Consider the following 16,315-nt stretch of genomic DNA (forward strand, 5'->3'; position numbering starts at 1 on the left):
GAGGAATATTACCCAGGAAAGCCATGGAGGCCCCCAATTTGCGTGTGGAATGCGCTCTAGGGGGAACTGTTAGTGTGCGTTTAGCTTTTTGATAACAGATCTGGATACATTTGACAATCCACCTGGCTATTCCTGATTTGGAGATAGGGTTGCCTTTATGTTGTGTAGAGAATGCAACAAATAGCTGTTTAGTTTTTCGAAAGTCTTTCGTCCTGTCGATGTAATACAGGAGAGCTCTTTTGACATCTAAGGTGTGCAGTGCTCTGTCTGCCACCGAATCTGGGTTAGGAAAGAATACAGGCAGTTCTATATTTTGATTGATGTGGAACTGCGAAACCACTTTGGGCATGAATTTAGGGTTGGTGCGAAGCACCACTCTATTTGCATGGATCTGCAGGTAGGGTTCTTGAATTGTCAGGGCTTGCAGCTCACTGACCCTCCGCAGAGAAGTAATAGCGATTAGGAAGGCCACCTTCCAGGTAAGGAACAGAATTTCACAGGAGTGGAGTGGCTCAAAGGGTGGCCCCATGAGTCTGGTGAGAACGATATTTAAGTTCCAGACTGGTGAAGGGGGGTGCCTGGGAGGGATGACCCTTTTATGTCCTTCCAAAAAGGCCTTAATGGCAGGTACCCTAAAAACGGAAAGGTGCTGCCTGTTTTGAAGGTAAGCGGCTATAGCAGCCAGATGGATCCTGATGGAACTGTACGCCAGGTTGCATTGGTACAGATGTAGCAAGTAACATATGATGTTTTGCGTAGATGCGTCCAACGGGTTAATGTTATTGTTGGAGCAGTAAATAACAAACCGCTTCCATTTGGCTGCATAGCATGCCCTGGTAGTCGGTCGTCTTGCCTCCTTGATGATGTCCATACATTCAGGAGGCAAGTTCAGGTATCCAAACTCTATGACCTCAGGAGCCAAATCGCAAGGTTCAGCTGTTGTGGATCTGGGTGCTGAATGTCGCCATGGCTCTGCGTGAGGAGGCTGGGAGTGAGGCGCAGCCGCTCGTGAGGCACCACTGAAAGTTCCAGGAACGTGGTGTACCAAGCTTGGCGTGCCCACGTTGGAGCAACCAGGATGAGTGTCATGGAGTGCTGCCGCAGTTTGCGTGCCACCAGAGGTATGAGGGGGGCTGGCGGAAAAGCGTACGCAAATCTGCTTGACCAGTTCATCCATATCGCATTGCCCTGAGACTGCGGGTGTGGGAACCTGGCGGCGAAGCTTGGGCATTTTGCGTTCTCGCTTGTGGCGAACAGGTCGATGTCTGGATGACCCCACCGTTGGAAGTACGGATGGAGTACTGACGGGTGGATCTCCCACTCGTGCATTTGATGACTGTGCCTGAGCAGGTCCGCCATTTGGTTATCGACACCTAGGAGATGCTCCGCCATGAGGAAGATGTTCCTCTGAATGGCCCACTTCCATATGCTCTGGGCTAGGTGAGACAGCTGCGGGGAGTGCGTGCCCCCCTGCTTCTGGATGTAATACATGGCGGTCATGTTGTCCGTCCGGACTAACACGACCTTGTTGCACAGGTGCAACTTGAATGCCTTCAGTGCCATGAAGATCGCCATGAGTTCCAACACATTGATATGTATCTGTTGCTGTTGTGCTGTCCATAGTCCCTGCACTGTGTAGTGGAGGACATGCGCTCCCCAACCCTGGAGAGATGCGTCCGTCGTCAGCACTATTTGTGGGACAGGCTCTTGGAACGGTCGTCCCCTGCAAAGGTTTTGTGGGTTCCACCAATGCAGAGAGTTGTAAGCACGACCGGTCACCAACACTAGGTCTTTCAGATGTCCATGAGCCTGGTTCCACTGACGGGCTAAGCATTCCTGAAGGGGACGCATGTGCAGCCTCGCGTGCGGGACTATGAAGATGCAGGACACCATCATGCCGATCAGTTGCATGAAAACTTGCACTGGGAGGGATTGCCGAGGTTGGAACCTCCGGATGAGCGCTTGCATGCTGTGGACTCTGGCTGCGGCCGGCTGCGCCGTGGCCGACTGGGTGTCTATTGACGCCCCCAGGTACTGTCGCACATGGGCTGGTTGCAGGTGAGACTTCGCGTAGTTGAGAGAGAACCCCAGACTGTGAAGGAGGTGAATGGTCCGCGACATGTCGTGGCTGCACTGTACGGCAGACCTTGCCTGCACGAGCCAGTCGTCCAGGTAGGGATACACGTGAATACCTTCTCTGCGCAGGTGTGCCGCCATGGTCGCCAAGCACTTGGTGAAAACCCTGGGAGCAGTAGTGACCCCGAATGGCAGAACCCTGAATTGGTAATGCGGACTGTTGACTGTGAACCTGAGATATTTCCTGTGACTCGGGTGAATGGGAATGTGGAAATATGCATCCTTGAGATCTAGGGTGGCTAGAAAGTCGCCCTGACGCAGCAGCGGCATGACTTGCTGCAAAGTGAGCATGTGAAAGTGCTCCGAGAGGATGTATTGGTTGAGGGGTCCGAGGTCCAGAATGGGCCTTAGGGACCCATCCTTTTTTGGAATCAAGAAGTACAGGGAGTACACCCCTGCACCCCTTTCTTCGGCAGGCACGAGTTCTATGGCTCCTTTTTGCAGCATGGAGAGAACTTCTTGCAGCAATAAGTGCAAGTGCTCTGCGGACATAGGACGGCTTCTTGGGGGTATGTTGGGGGGGGGTGGAGGTCAGTTCTAGACAATAGCCGTAACGGATAAGTTGTCTCACCCACCTGTCTGTTGTGATGTTTTCCCAGAGTGGCAGGAACTGCTAGAGTCTCCCCCCGACAGGTGTTAGATGGTCGGGGGGCAGTGACAAGAAGTCACTGTTTGTTGGGAGTGGAGGACCTGGCGTTGTTATTGCCGCGGCCTCTCCCCTTGGCGCTGTTCCCACGGTATCCACCTCTGGTGTTTTTAGTGTATGTAGACTGTGCTTTGCCTTTGCCGTACTGTGAGTGCTGTAGAGCTACTCCCCCTCTCGTTGCTCCCCTGTTACCGGAGCGACGAAAGGAAGCGCTCCGAAACTGCTGTGACTGGAGAGCCCCCATGGGCTTTGCGGTCTCAGTGTCTTTTTTCATTTTTTCTAGTGTTGTGTCAACATCGGGTCCAAACAGGAAGTCCGGGTTAACCGGCTGATTAAGAAGAGTAGTTTGGATCTCAGGTTTAAACCCGGAGATGCGCAGCCATGCGTGGCGTCGCAGCTTTACACTGGTTTTGATTGCCCGAGCCGCAGTTTCCGCTGCGTCCAATGCGCACTTGATGGATGCATTGGAGATCAGTTTACCCTCTTGTATAACCATTTCCGCAGCCTCTCTGTACATATCAGGCATGTGCTGCATTAATTGTTCCAGGGTGTCGTAGTGCGCCCTGTCATACCTAGCCAACGGGGCCTGTGTATTGGCTATTCTCCAAGTGTTAGCGGCCTGAGCCGCCACCCTCTTCCCAGACGCTTCAAAGATTTTGGACTCTTTGTCCGGAGGGGGGGCGTCCCCGGTTGATTGAGAGTTAGCCCTTTTGCATGCGTTAGCCACAACAAGGGAGTCCAAGGGGAGCTGGCCTTTGATGTAGGTGGGGTCCACTGGTGCAGGCCTGTATTTCTTGTCGATTCTTGGGTTGATAACCCTGGCTTTGGTTGGCTCCTTGAAAATAGCTGTGGCATGCTTGAGGACCCCCTTAAGCATGGGCAGAGTCTTGATGGAGCGTTCGGATGTGGAGAAGGTGTCGAACAAGAAGTCTTCATCCACTGGCTCAGCATGCATCTCGACGTCATGATTGAGGGCTGCGCGCTCAATCAATGCATTGAATGCTGCAGTGTCCCCAGTCGGAGATTGTTTGACAGTATAGGACTGAGAGTCTGGAGTAGTCTGAGGGTCATCAGGGTCATCGCCTTGATCCCGTGCCCCTGACCATTGATTTGAGACCTCCTGATCAGTGTCAGTATTGTAAGTGAAGCCCATTTGGCTATAGTCTGCAGTAAAGTCCTCCTCACTCTGTGTTGGAGAATGAGCAGTATGCTGCGAGTAGTCCTGAAGATGTTCCACAAGAACCGGAGAGGTGGCGGAGTCCATCTTCCTCTTGAGGGGAATTTTGTAACCCTCTAAAGGATGTTCAGGCGTGATCTTCCGCTTGTGAATGGTAAGCCTGCCCGACTCAGAGTCAATGAACAGTTTTGTCTGGTTGTCGTAAGAAGGCTCCTGATAGACGACCTGTGCATGTGAGGACACCCTCGCCATTTTGGAAGCCTCTTGAGTTTTTGGGCGTGCTGTTGGTGGAAGGCCAAACTTAAGTGGCGTCGATTCAGCCTGTTTCGAACCGGAAGCGCCGGCTTAGTGTTTCTTCGACGCCTGTGTAGGCCGCTCCGTAGAGCGCGTCGACTCGAACTCCTTGCGCGGTGCGCCTCCGTCCTTGGGCGTCGACGATATTTTCGGGACGTCCTTGGTTGTGGCTTTAACCCTCTTCGCCAGCCCAACCTTGAGTCCCGAGAGGGGTGGCTGGCCTTTCCCGAGCGGAAGCCCCTTGCCCTTCTCGCCATGTTTGGTTGTGGAGGCCTGCACCGACGCTGAGGCCTTCGAGGCGACGGTCCTGGTGGCAGAGCCCGGCTTCGAGGTTCCAGCCTTGGCGCCGACGGATACCTTCGGCGTCGAAGGATTGATGACGGGCTTCAAGGCGTGCGTCGACGTCGAACCGACCACCATTTTGAGTAGTTTCGGTTTTGATTTCTGTTCCATCTGTTTCGGTTTCGATTTCACGGAATCGGCCGATGGCTCCTTTGAAGAAGTCTTAGCCTGGCCATGGCGCGGGGCTGTAGACCGAAGGGAAGGATCTTGACTAAGGCCTTTCGGCGATGCCTCAACCGGAGCCGGGGAGGGCTGAGTGTCAATGACGGGCCCTGGAACTACGGGCGGACTCGGTTCACCACCGGAGTCGTCATCAACGGCCGCAAGGGCCTGATCGTCGTCCCCTACCTCGACGACGTCTTGGTCGTGGACGAACTCCTCATCCGGCTCGTCCACTTCGAAATTGGAGTCTTGCTCCGACGCCGGTTCCGACATTTCTTCGGGAACATCATCTTCCGCCTCTTCCTCATCCTGGAAGAGTTCCTCGTCCCCGGCATCAAAGATGTTTGCAGGTGCTGGAGCCGACTGTTGGGCCGACTGCCTCGCCGCGCGTCGAAGTTTGAAAGTTTTCTTCGATCGGAACCTGGAGCATGCGAAACATTTTGACTCGTCGTGGTCGGGGAACAAACAGGTATTGCACACTGGGTGCACATCTAAGTTCGAATATTTGGAGTTACACACAGGACACCGCTTAAACGGGGTCCGTTCCATCGTCGATGTAGTCTGGGCCCGAGTCGTCGAGAGAATCTTGTTTTTTCGACGCCGATCGAAGAATCGAAGGGGCCAGGCACCGAGCGAAACAATACCGACGCTAAGAAAGCCTTTTGGCCTTAGGAATAGAAAGTTTACGAGTTATTGAACTGGAGTTAAGATTGGACATCCGAACCCAATGGCAGAAAAAAACAATCTGGGGATGGAGAGGATGCCCATGCGCACTGTAGTCCAGGGTAGGAGCCACCTATCTCGTGATACTTCGAAGACTCTTCCAGGACAACAATGTGCAATCATCCGGACCGAACACTAGGCGGCAATCTATGCACAGATATGAATTCAGCAGCCCTCATGCCTCGAACATCAGTATTTCATATAAACTATGCGTTGCCTTGCCACATACCATGTCTATGTTCTGCACCTGCCCAGTGTGCATGCGCTCTCCACACTCTGCTCCTGGCTTTTAACGGTCCTTTGTACAGATCACACGCGTGTGCCCTGTTCCTAGTCGGGTAGTAAACGTGCTCTGTGCACCGGTACCCAGAGCTGCTTAGCCTCCACCATGTCCGAGGCTGCACAGTGTGTTACACTAACTGGATACACAAGAACAGCAAGAAGGCTGAACGAGGAGGCTTTGAATCATGTCAGCCCCAGTGCACTAACCGGCGTCACCACAGAGTTCCTCTGCGCCTCTGTGGAGCGGCGCCTCCGGCACAAGGGCGGCGTGAGCTGCGAGAATGAAACTTTGTGGGGGAAGCCGGTCACGTGCAGTGAAGGCCACATGTGCAGAGCACTGGAGCACTACTGCATTGAGTTCTCGACCTGCTAAACTCGTCACTGAGCCCAGCACAAATGTGGCAATGGTCAGCAATAGGCGCACTAGCTAGCAGCCCACTGTGATGCCATGTGGTGCCCCGTTAAACACCCCGCGTGTGCTCAGAGGGGTCCCTTGGTTTGTGTTAGATTTCCCCCAGGTGTATACCCGCCTTTAACGGCCCAAGCAGTGCCCCGCCCCCTTCGCCCCGACAGGGGCATCCTCAGTTAGAATGCCACGGGTCTGCACAGACCTCCACACCCCCTAGTCCAATGGCCCATGTAGATGCTCCGCAGCACTTCTAGACATACTGCCCCGCAAACGCCCATGTCCGAGGCCTCGGAGCCGCTCAGCTCGCACCGCAGGCTGCTCCCCTCCCAACCACAGGGCTGCACTGTCCCATCGATGCGCAGCACCAGCTGCTGGTTCTCCTCCATCCTTAGGAGAGCGGCCACGGGGTGCCCGAAAGCTGCATGGTACCCACTCTCCGCACGTTGCGCGGCCGCTCTGTGTTATTTATTATTATTATTATTGTTTATGCGTTTTTCTATAGAGCGCTGACTTTACCCGAAGGTGTCGGAGCGCTTAATAATAGGAACAGAACTGATACAAGAGAACATTACATCTGAGCACATTACAAAAGCAAACGTTAATGTACATGAGGCAAAAGGGACAATTGTGAGCAAACAAAATACAAGAGGAGCAAACGGTACAGCAGGTGGCTCTGGGGACAAGCCAGCACTGAGGGGCGCTCAGCCAATTGCGTGCTAGCAGGGCGGAGCTCCGGAGGCGGCCGAAGGGCAGGGGCTACGAATCCTGCGCAGCCCTCCGTCCTGCCCCGCCCGTGCACCGCAGCCGCCGCTCCTGCAGCAGAAAGTTAGCAGGCTGGAAGTTGTTAGCCTGCCCCTGGCCGCGTCGCCCCCGGCCGCCCACCCATCGGGGCCAAGGACCCGGTGCTCCAGATATGATGGTGAGCAGCGGCTATCGGAAGCAGGTGAGAGGGAGGTACCGCGGGTGCCCGTGCAGTAGCAGGTTCCCTAGACTCAGACTCCACCCTGCGCATGTGTGTGCCTGCGTGTTTGTGTGTGCATGCATGAGTGTGGCTGTTGCGCGCGTGTGTGTGTGCACATGCGCGAGTGTTGCTGTATGTGTTATTCACTTTCTGGGAATGTGGGATAGGAGATGCGCAGGGCTGTACGTGCATGCACACGCAATGAAATCGCAGACGGCACTGCGCGTGCCCATCCCCTGTCCAACATTTCCGGCAAGCCAGCAGCAATAGGTCTTTCGCTGACGCGAGACCTAAAAAAGAATCTGGACACTGCGGACCCTAGCAATTATAGCCCTATATCGAGACTCCCTTTCGCTGCTAACCTGGCAGAGAAAATTATGAACCAACAGATCTCAGGATACATAGAGGTTAATTCGTTAATGGACCACACGCAACACGGATTTGGAAAAAATCATAGTACTGAATCTGCACTAATCGTAGCAACGGAAGAAATACGAGAAGCTCTTGACAGGGGGAGGGAGGGACGACAGTGTTGATTCTGCTTGATCTCTCTGTGGCCTTTGACACGGCCAGCCATGAGATCTTAGTAGACCAACTCTAGGGCCTGGGGAAAAAGGCACAGCAATAGATCTCCTAAAATCATTTCTGATAAATCAACAATATGTGGCAATGGGAAATTTCGTTTCTAGCCAGTTTTTCCTGCTGTGCGGAGTTCCAAAGGGATCAGCACTTAGCCCAACACTTTTTAACCTTTATGTTATGCCACTTGCGTCAATCACCAAAAACGCCAGTTTAACCTTGGCCTCGTATGCAGATGACATCCTAATTGTGGTATCACTGACTAACAGTGATAACAGCCCAGGTGAGTCATTCAGCTTATGTATGAGCAAGGTAAGCAACAAGATAGAATACAATTGCCTGAAGCTGAATGCCTCAAAGACAAGATCATCATCTTCAGAAATATACCCTCTCTCTGGACACTGGATTGGTGGCAGACTGAGCTGGACTCACTGCGTACACCCTCAACCAAAGTAAAGAACCTAGGAGTTATGTTAGACAGTGAACTGAAAATCAAAGAGCAAGTTAATAAAATTACTTCTGTTTCCTTTTGCTCCATAAGGTTGGTAAGAAAAATCGAAAAATACCTGCCACCAGAACTTTTAAAAACAGTGACCATGGGTATGGGCCTTACAAGGATTGACTACTGTAATAGCCTCTACCTCACTCTAACATCAGGCTTTGTGAATAGACTCTAGATTTTGCAAAATGCTGCTGCCCATATTATCTTTAAAATTCCCAAATACGAATCAGCGAGAGAAGCCATTAGATAACTGCACTGGTTGCCAGTTATTTAGCGATGCAAGTTCAAAGCCCTCTGTCTGGCATTTAAATCTCTGCACGGACTCAGACCTGACCAGTTTAAGAGAAAAATTTAAAACAGCTCCTTCCTTACTCAGTTTCAGAAAAGCCTTAGAAACCTGGCTTTTCACACATGGTTGATAAAAGCACCTTTACCCTCTTTCTTAACCCGTAGTGGTTGCTTCTGTTGCCCGAGATCGAATACTATAGCTCCAAGACGCCTCCGGGCATGAGCTGCGCTTTAGGTAATGATATTTACGTTACGTTACATTACACTAAGCTCTAACCAAGAGCATCTCTAACGTCAAAGCTCAGCGTCCTCACCAGATCCTCTGCACCGTGGGCCTTCATTTTGGTGTACTGCTCGAGGTCCTCTTGCGTCTCCTGTGCCTTTAGCCTTAGGGTCCTCCTAAGGGTCTTCTACTGCTTCAGTGGGCTCCCCTGCTTGCTCTGGGCCTGCACCGACTATCCTGCTGTTTGCGAGTCCCTTGGACCTTGTTGGTCCCAACATTGCTCCTTCTTCGTTCCCCACACCAGTTGCGGCTACAAAGGCTTGTTGTTGCTCCTGCCCGACACCGACCACCTAGTTAAAGACATCAGACGTGGGATGGCTTGTGCACGGCTCCTTGTCTTCCCCAGCATTGCCTGGTCTTCACAGCTGCAGCAGCATGGTCCCCACCGACACTTCGGAACCTCCCAACTTTGTTGTGCATTGTGTCTTTGTGACTCTTGTCACTTCCGAGTGGCATAGACTCTGTCCCCTCTGCTTGCAGGTTCTTCACTTCTAGAATCCATCAAACTTCTTCACCTTCTTCTCCAGAGACAGTTTCTTCAAAGTCTTCCACTGTAGTCTACGGAGGTTTCCGTCGGTAATCTACCTTTACTTAGCGGGCACTAGTACGCATTACCATTACTACGCATTTATAACTTCGCAGGATCTTTTTGTATGAATCTTTTTACTTAGCATGCCTTTACTTAGCATTTACTGTTACTTCGCAAAGTACTTTACTTTTCAGACTATCTATATCATTGTTTGGAAAAGGAGGCGCTTCCATTTCCAAACAACGACGTGCAATTATGATGACGCATTAAGCAGGAGAAGAGAGGAACCACGGATGAAGGGGAAGAGAGGGACCATGTGGAGAGAGAGGTAAGTGGGTTGTGTATTTTTTAGGGTTGGGCAGGGGGTAGTCTTTTTGGTTGTAGTGCTTTGTTTGTGCAGTGTTTATTTTTGTTTTTGGGTTTAAAGTAGTGTCGGGGGTCGTGAAGGGTAGTGTTTGAGAGTAGGGACAGGACAGGGGGTCAGGGGAGGGATGTGCAGGGGGTACTGGTTTAGGGTAGTGTAGAGGTGTTTGAGTAGTGTAGGCTAGAGTTTTAGGGTAGTGTCCGGGGGGTCATGCAGTGTAGTGTAAGAGTGTAGGGACAGGACTGTGCAAAGGGGGAAGGACGTTTAGAGGGTAGGGGTTTAGTGTAGTGTAGTGTAGAGGTGTTTGAGTAGTGTAGGGTAGTATAGTATTTGAGTATTTGTGTAGTGTAGGGGTACTTACCTTGAGTGGCTCCTTGTGTCCCCGGCTCCTCTGGATCTGCTGGTTCAAGTCCTGTCCTCCTACGCAGTTTGCATTCCACTTTCTTAATATATGGTTTGGTCTCCCCTGGAGACCACTGTATTTTGTGCTGCGTACCTCACTGCATTTGAAGTATTTTTGTGTATTCTGTTGATATCTCCAGGTAGGAGACATACCAATATGTTAGTGAGTGTTGTATAATAAATATAGGTATTTTTATATACACACTGTGTGGTACTTTTTCATTTAACCTACACTACAGGATTAAACTGGTAAAAAAAGTTGCTTAACACTCCTTCAAGATAAGCCTGAATGCTGCTCTCCACAGCTACTACTTTGGGAGCTTTCTATGGTTATCAAAGACCACAGAATCACTGTAAGGGTTACATGGATTAGTGCAAGGTGCATCACTTAAGTAGGTGTGCACCATCTACTAAACCAGCCTCCCAAGTATGTCACCCATGATTAGATCCCAAAGCTCTGCGACAAAGGCAAAAATGATCAAGATCATATAGCCACATCGCAAGGGAGACATAACACTAGGTTATGGACACAAAAAGGTACTCTTCAATTCATAGTGGAATTCCCGGAGTACAGCTATACCTTTCTTCGCATTCTCCTCTTGATTTTCCGAAGCATCAGTTTGTCTTCAGTGCTCAGTTCTTCTAAACATGTGGAAACATGTGGGGAAAAGAGAAAGGCATTTAATTATTATGTGACTTGAATCAGCTCAGCTTTTAAAGCACTAATAATTAATGTCCTTCGCAGAAGCTCAAGTGAATGCGCAAATCTGCCACCATGGTACTCCAAAGTGAAGCTGTTGTCTTCATTTAGGGGCAGATTCACAGATAATTAATATCTCATAGTTAAGAAACATTTACACAGTGCCTGCAAAAGGAATAGTTTCTTACCTGTAACTTCTATTACGTGAGGGGACCCTGGAACACTTCTTCAATATATATCTTCTTAAGTGTAGATTTTCGCCTTTCTTCTGGAAGGCCTGCAAAGACACGTATGAAAGAGACCGATTATGCAGCCTACATAGATAGGCTACAATGTCCAAATTCTTCATCATGAAGTCAAAAAGGGCCAGACTAAAGTATCTGTGTTTATTTCAAGATGTTTTAGCAAACAGCATAAACTTCTCACACAAACCCCTTTTTATGACAGAGATAAAGGAGAGCAGGACAGCGTAGCCTCATAGGCTGTCATTATATGGCTAAAACAGGCATTGCCCCTAAGAACCCAGAGACTACCAGTATCGCATCATGTGCAGCAGGTGGCAGTTGCTTCAGTTTTTTTTAAGACGATGTAAGATAATATGTAGATTCCATGGATACCTCTGTCCATTTCACCGGGGAGGAGAATGAGTTGAGAGAATATGAATTGCAGGTAAGAAACTATTTCTTCTCTCGTAGGGGATTTCCATGTATAGTCATAAGCCCTAAATAGAGTAGCAAGCCCACCCAACTATGAGTGGTGGAGAAGACAGAGGATCAAGTAAGGTAACCTTTAACCAAATAGATTTCTGAGGGAAGCCTGCCCAACTTGAGCAGCTGCTCTAGAATCAGAGTCTAGGCAATAGTGCTTGGTGAATGCGTGACCCGATCTCCTCATAGCTGCTTTGCAAATATCAGCTATAGGGATATTTCTCATTAAAGCAGTAGTAGCCGCTTTACGTCTAGTAAAGTGTACTTTACGTTTAGCTGAGAGAGTTTTGATAGCTTTTTGATAGCACAACCGAATACAGGAAACTATCCATCTGAAAATGGAATGTGCTGAAGTGGCTAAACCCATACAGACCTGACCATAGTTGATAAACAATTGGTTTGATCTGCGGATGTCCCGTGTTTTATCGCTAGAATTTCAAAACACTCCTCACATCCAGGGAATGAAGAGTTTTTTCCACTGGAGTAGAGGTATTCTGAAAGAATGTTGGTAATGAGATGGTCTGGTTGTCATGGAAGTCAGAAATCCCCTTAGGAGGGAATTTTGGGTGAGTCCTCATGACCACTTTGCTAGAGTGGAACACTGTGTATGGTTCATGAGAACAGTGCTTGGATCTCGCTAACCCTGCAAGCTGATTTTATTACTTCAAGGAAAGCGTTTTTTTAAGAAAAGTGTTGCAGGGAGGCTCTGGGAATAGGTTGAAAGGGATCCTGCATAAGACATGAAAGTTCTATGTTAAGTTACCAGGGAGGCTGGGAACGCCTAACTGGAGAAGAAACCTTAACCCCTTCCATGCTGATGACTGTCATGCATCACGGTGCTCGTGTGCGGATGATGGCTGGGGGCCGTCATGTACCCGCCCACTCTTCAAAACAACCGCAAAGGCGCAGAATCGCGGCCGCGCCCACGGGGTTAAAAACTTCAACAAAAAAAAATCCTTCATCACTGGGATTTTGAAAAAAAGGTTTCTGAAGGACAGTTTCTGTAGGCAGTAAGAGCTGCCAGGTGAACCCTTATAGAAGAGAATTGCAAGCCAGATTTAGCCAAGAGTAGAAGGTAAGGAAGAATGACATCTTCTTGGAACGTAGTAGAGTCCACTCTCTTAGAGGAATACCAAATGCTAAATATCGTACACTTGGAGGCATATGTGGATTGGGTGGAATGCCGCTTCGCCTCCTTGAGGATCTCCATGCAGTCTTGTGGAAGGTTCAAATGACCATACTGCATTAGCTAAGGAGACATGCAGCCAAATTCAAGGAGAAGAGATAGGGGTGAACCATCTGGCCTCCGCATTTCGTTAGTAGTCTGGTCTACATGGTAGCCTGAAATGTGGATGCTGGGACCAGTGAAACAGGTCTTTAACCATCAATGACGTGGCCACTCTAAAGCTATGAGGCTCATCTTGGCTCTCAAGTGGGACAGCTTGATTAGGCCAGCCGGGATCAGGGGAATCAGTGGAAAGGAGTACAGAAATTTTCTGGACTAGTCGATCGATAGGGCATTCCCCAGCGTCCCTGGATGGCAGTTCCTGGAGGCGAAGCCGCATCATTTTCCTCAGTGGCGAACAGGTGGATGGTTGGGGTGTCCCACATTTGGAAGATATTTCGTAAAAACTTCGTTGTGCAAGAACTATTTTTGGTTTTTATCTAGAACGCTGCTGAGAGCATCTGCCTGAGCAATTTGGACACCTGGGATGTGAGTAGCTGTGATTTTCAGGTTAATGACCAATATCATTTCCAAATCGCCTGGGCCTCTAGAGAAAGGCTCTGTACCTCCTGCTTGTTGAGGTAATACATGGTGGTTCTATTGTTTGTCTGAACAAGTAGGGTCATGGACGTGAATGATGGATGGGTGAGAGTCCTTGAGCGCTAGAGATTAACTGCATGGAGAGCTAGGAGATTGATATAAGTCATCTCTCTCTGTGACCATATACCCTGAATCTGGAGGTGATCCGTGTGGGCTGCCCAACCTAGTAGTGATGCATCTGTCACTATGGTCTGAGAGGGGACCTGTTGGTAAAGCGACATGCCTTGCAGAAGATTGGCTGGAGAGCACCACTAATTAAGAGACTGTTTTGCATGTATGGACAGCTTGATCTTGTCCTCCCAATTGCCAGTCAGTGAGTTTTATTGGTACTCTAGACATTCTTGGAGAGGTCACATATGGAGGCGAGCATTTGGGGTGAGGAAGATGCATGAGGCTTTTGAGCCGAGAAGAGATGATAGTGCCCTCACCATTGGACGAGATACTTTCATGACAGTATGACATTTCTGAAGTATCGAGAAGTGCCGCTCTTTCGAAGGACACACTTTTGCCTGTCTGGTGTCGATGGAGGCTCCAAAGTAATGCAAAGTCTGAACGGGAGTTGGTGTGGACTTCTTGAGGTTGACGTGAAGCTCCAACCGTTGAAGGAGATTGAAAGTCTAATTGAAATGAAGTTGGGCTTCTTGAGAAGTTAAACCTTTATGAGCCAGTCGTCGAGGCATGGGTAGAAGAAGATTTTTTAGATGGGCTGCCACCACGGTCATGTACTTTGAGAATGTTCTGGGTGCTGACTTTAGGCCAAATGAAAGTACAGTGTACTGACAACGGTCCTGTCCCACAACGAACTTTAGAAAGTTTCAATACTTCTGGCAACTGAAATGTGAAAGTATGCATTGTGCAGGTCGATGGAGCAAACTCAATCTCCCTGATGTTATTGGGGATAGATTTGATGTAATGCTAACATCTCGAAGATCTCTCACCAAATCCACTTGTTGCCTAGTTTGAGATCGGGTATGGGTTTGAAATCGTATTTGTCATTCTTTTTCACCAAGAAGTACCTGGAGTAAATGCCTGTCTCCTTTGCCTGCGGGGAATGGACAGTTATGAAGGGGCTCAAATGGAGCACACATCAGATAGGTCAAGACAAGTTTTAAGTCCCATTGAGGCTTTATGAAAGGCACGGGACGTGTGTGTAATGCTTGAGCAAGAGGTTAACAACCGGGGACTTAAAAAGAGAAGGCTGATCTGGAAGCTGTATTAAGGCGGAGAGGGCCGAAAGATAACCTTTGATAGTGCCCAGAGCAGAGCCCTGCAGGGCCAAAGAAAGAGGGAACAGAAGGACCTCAGAAAGAGGGGCAGAAAGGGGATCCACAGCCTTCGCTGTGCACCATGCCACAAACTTGTTCCACCTGCAGGCGTATACCGTCTTAGTGACGCCTGGCTGCCAGAATACCGTCTTAGGGACGCCTGGCTGCCAGAATGAAATCACAGACTTCGGGAGGAAGATCAATAGAGGTCAACTGTCGCCGCTCAATTTCCACGCATGGAAGTGGAGGCTGGACAGGTTCAGGTGGGGGACCGTCCCCTGCTGCTGCGACAGAAGATCCTCCCGAAGAGGTAGTCGGACCGGGGGATCGATCGCCATGCTGAGTAGCTCAGGATACCAGTATCTTTGTGCCCAATCCGGAGCCACAAGAATGACTTGGGCCCAGTCGCGCCGAATCTTCTTCAGCACTCTGGGCAGAAGTTGTATAGGCGGAAAGGCGTACAACAGACCGCAGACGAATAGCGTCGCAGAGCAAGTGCCGCCTTGGAAATTCCAACGCGGAGAATTAATGACATTGCACATTATCTTTGGTGGTGAATAGATCTAACCAAGGCTCCCCCACTGCAGAAAGAGACCGTGTGCCAATTCAGAGTTCAGACGTCATTCGTGATCCATCATGCACCGGCGGCTGAGTTTGACCGCCCTGGCATTCAGAGAGCCTGCCAGGTGTTGAACCACCAAGGTAATGTCTTGATGTTCCAGCCATGTCCAGAGGCGCAGAGACTCCTGACATAGGGTTCACAACCTCACCTCACCCTGCTTGTTGCAATACCACATGTCGGTGATGTTGTCCGTGAACACCTGCACCATACTTCCCTCGACAGAGGGAAGGAATGCTTTCAGTGCAAGTCAGATCGCCCGAAGCTCCAAAAGGTTGATATCGGTCCAGCACTCCGCAGGAGACCATAGGCCTCTGATCTCCGCCTGTCCCAAGTGGCTGCCCCATCCCAGGAGGGAGTCATCCATCACCACTGTGAGCTCAGTTTGGGGAAGGGAGAGGGATCTGCCATTGACCCAATCGAGATTCGTGAGCAACCACTGCAATTGTCGTGCAGTGCCCTCCAAGATCTGGATGTGATCGGACAGGTTGCCCTGATGCTGTGCCCACTGGAACTTCAGGTCCCACTGCAGAGCCCGCATATGCCACCTGGCATGTTGCATTAGCAGGATGCAGGAGGCCAACAGGCCCAGGAGTCGGAGGGTCATCCTGACTGAAACCCGGGATAGAGGCTGAAAGATCGGATTCAAAGCCTGAATATCCAGTTCAGGAGGATAAACCCGAAACAGTGTTGAATCCAGAATTGCTCCGATGAAAGGGAGTTGCGGAGATGGACTCAGGTGCGACTTCGGCACGTTGATGGAGAATCCCAGTAAATGCAGGAGGTCAGCCGTAGTCTGGAGGTGGGAAACTACTGCCTAGGGCGAGCCCGCCTTCAACAGCCAGTCGTCGAGATAGGGGAAGACTGAAACCCCTGATCTGTGCAAGTGAGCAGCAAGCACTGCCATCACTTACTTGAACACCCGAGGGGCACTGGTATGGCCGAAGGGGAGCACGGCAAAATGAAAATGCTGCTGGCCTACCGTGAACCGCAGGTAACGCAGGTGGGCCGGCAGGATGGGGATATGAAAATATGCGTCCTGCACGTCCAACGCTACCATCCAGTCTCCAGGGCAGCCAAGACCTGAGCCAGAGTCAACATCTTGAACTTCTCCTTCCGG

General features: G+C 50.1%; 1 protein-coding gene across 8 annotated transcripts in view; it reads right to left on the minus strand.

The window, feature by feature from the left end:
* Positions 1 to 16,315, minus strand: part of BAZ2A (bromodomain adjacent to zinc finger domain 2A) — a 1,275,716-nt gene that overhangs the window by 874,230 nt on the left and 385,171 nt on the right. For all 8 annotated transcript variants that reach the window (XM_086959424.1, XM_086959462.1, XM_086959400.1 and 5 more), the window contains one exon: positions 10,660 to 10,721. In XM_086959424.1, coding sequence (XP_086815550.1) covers positions 10,660 to 10,721 — 62 coding nt within the window. The remainder of the gene's footprint in view (positions 1 to 10,659; positions 10,722 to 16,315) is intronic.

The sequence above is a fragment of the Lissotriton vulgaris genome, chromosome 1_1 (genome assembly GCF_964263255.1).
Source record: "Lissotriton vulgaris chromosome 1_1, aLisVul1.2, whole genome shotgun sequence".
Classification (NCBI taxonomy): Eukaryota; Metazoa; Chordata; class Amphibia; order Caudata; family Salamandridae; genus Lissotriton; species Lissotriton vulgaris.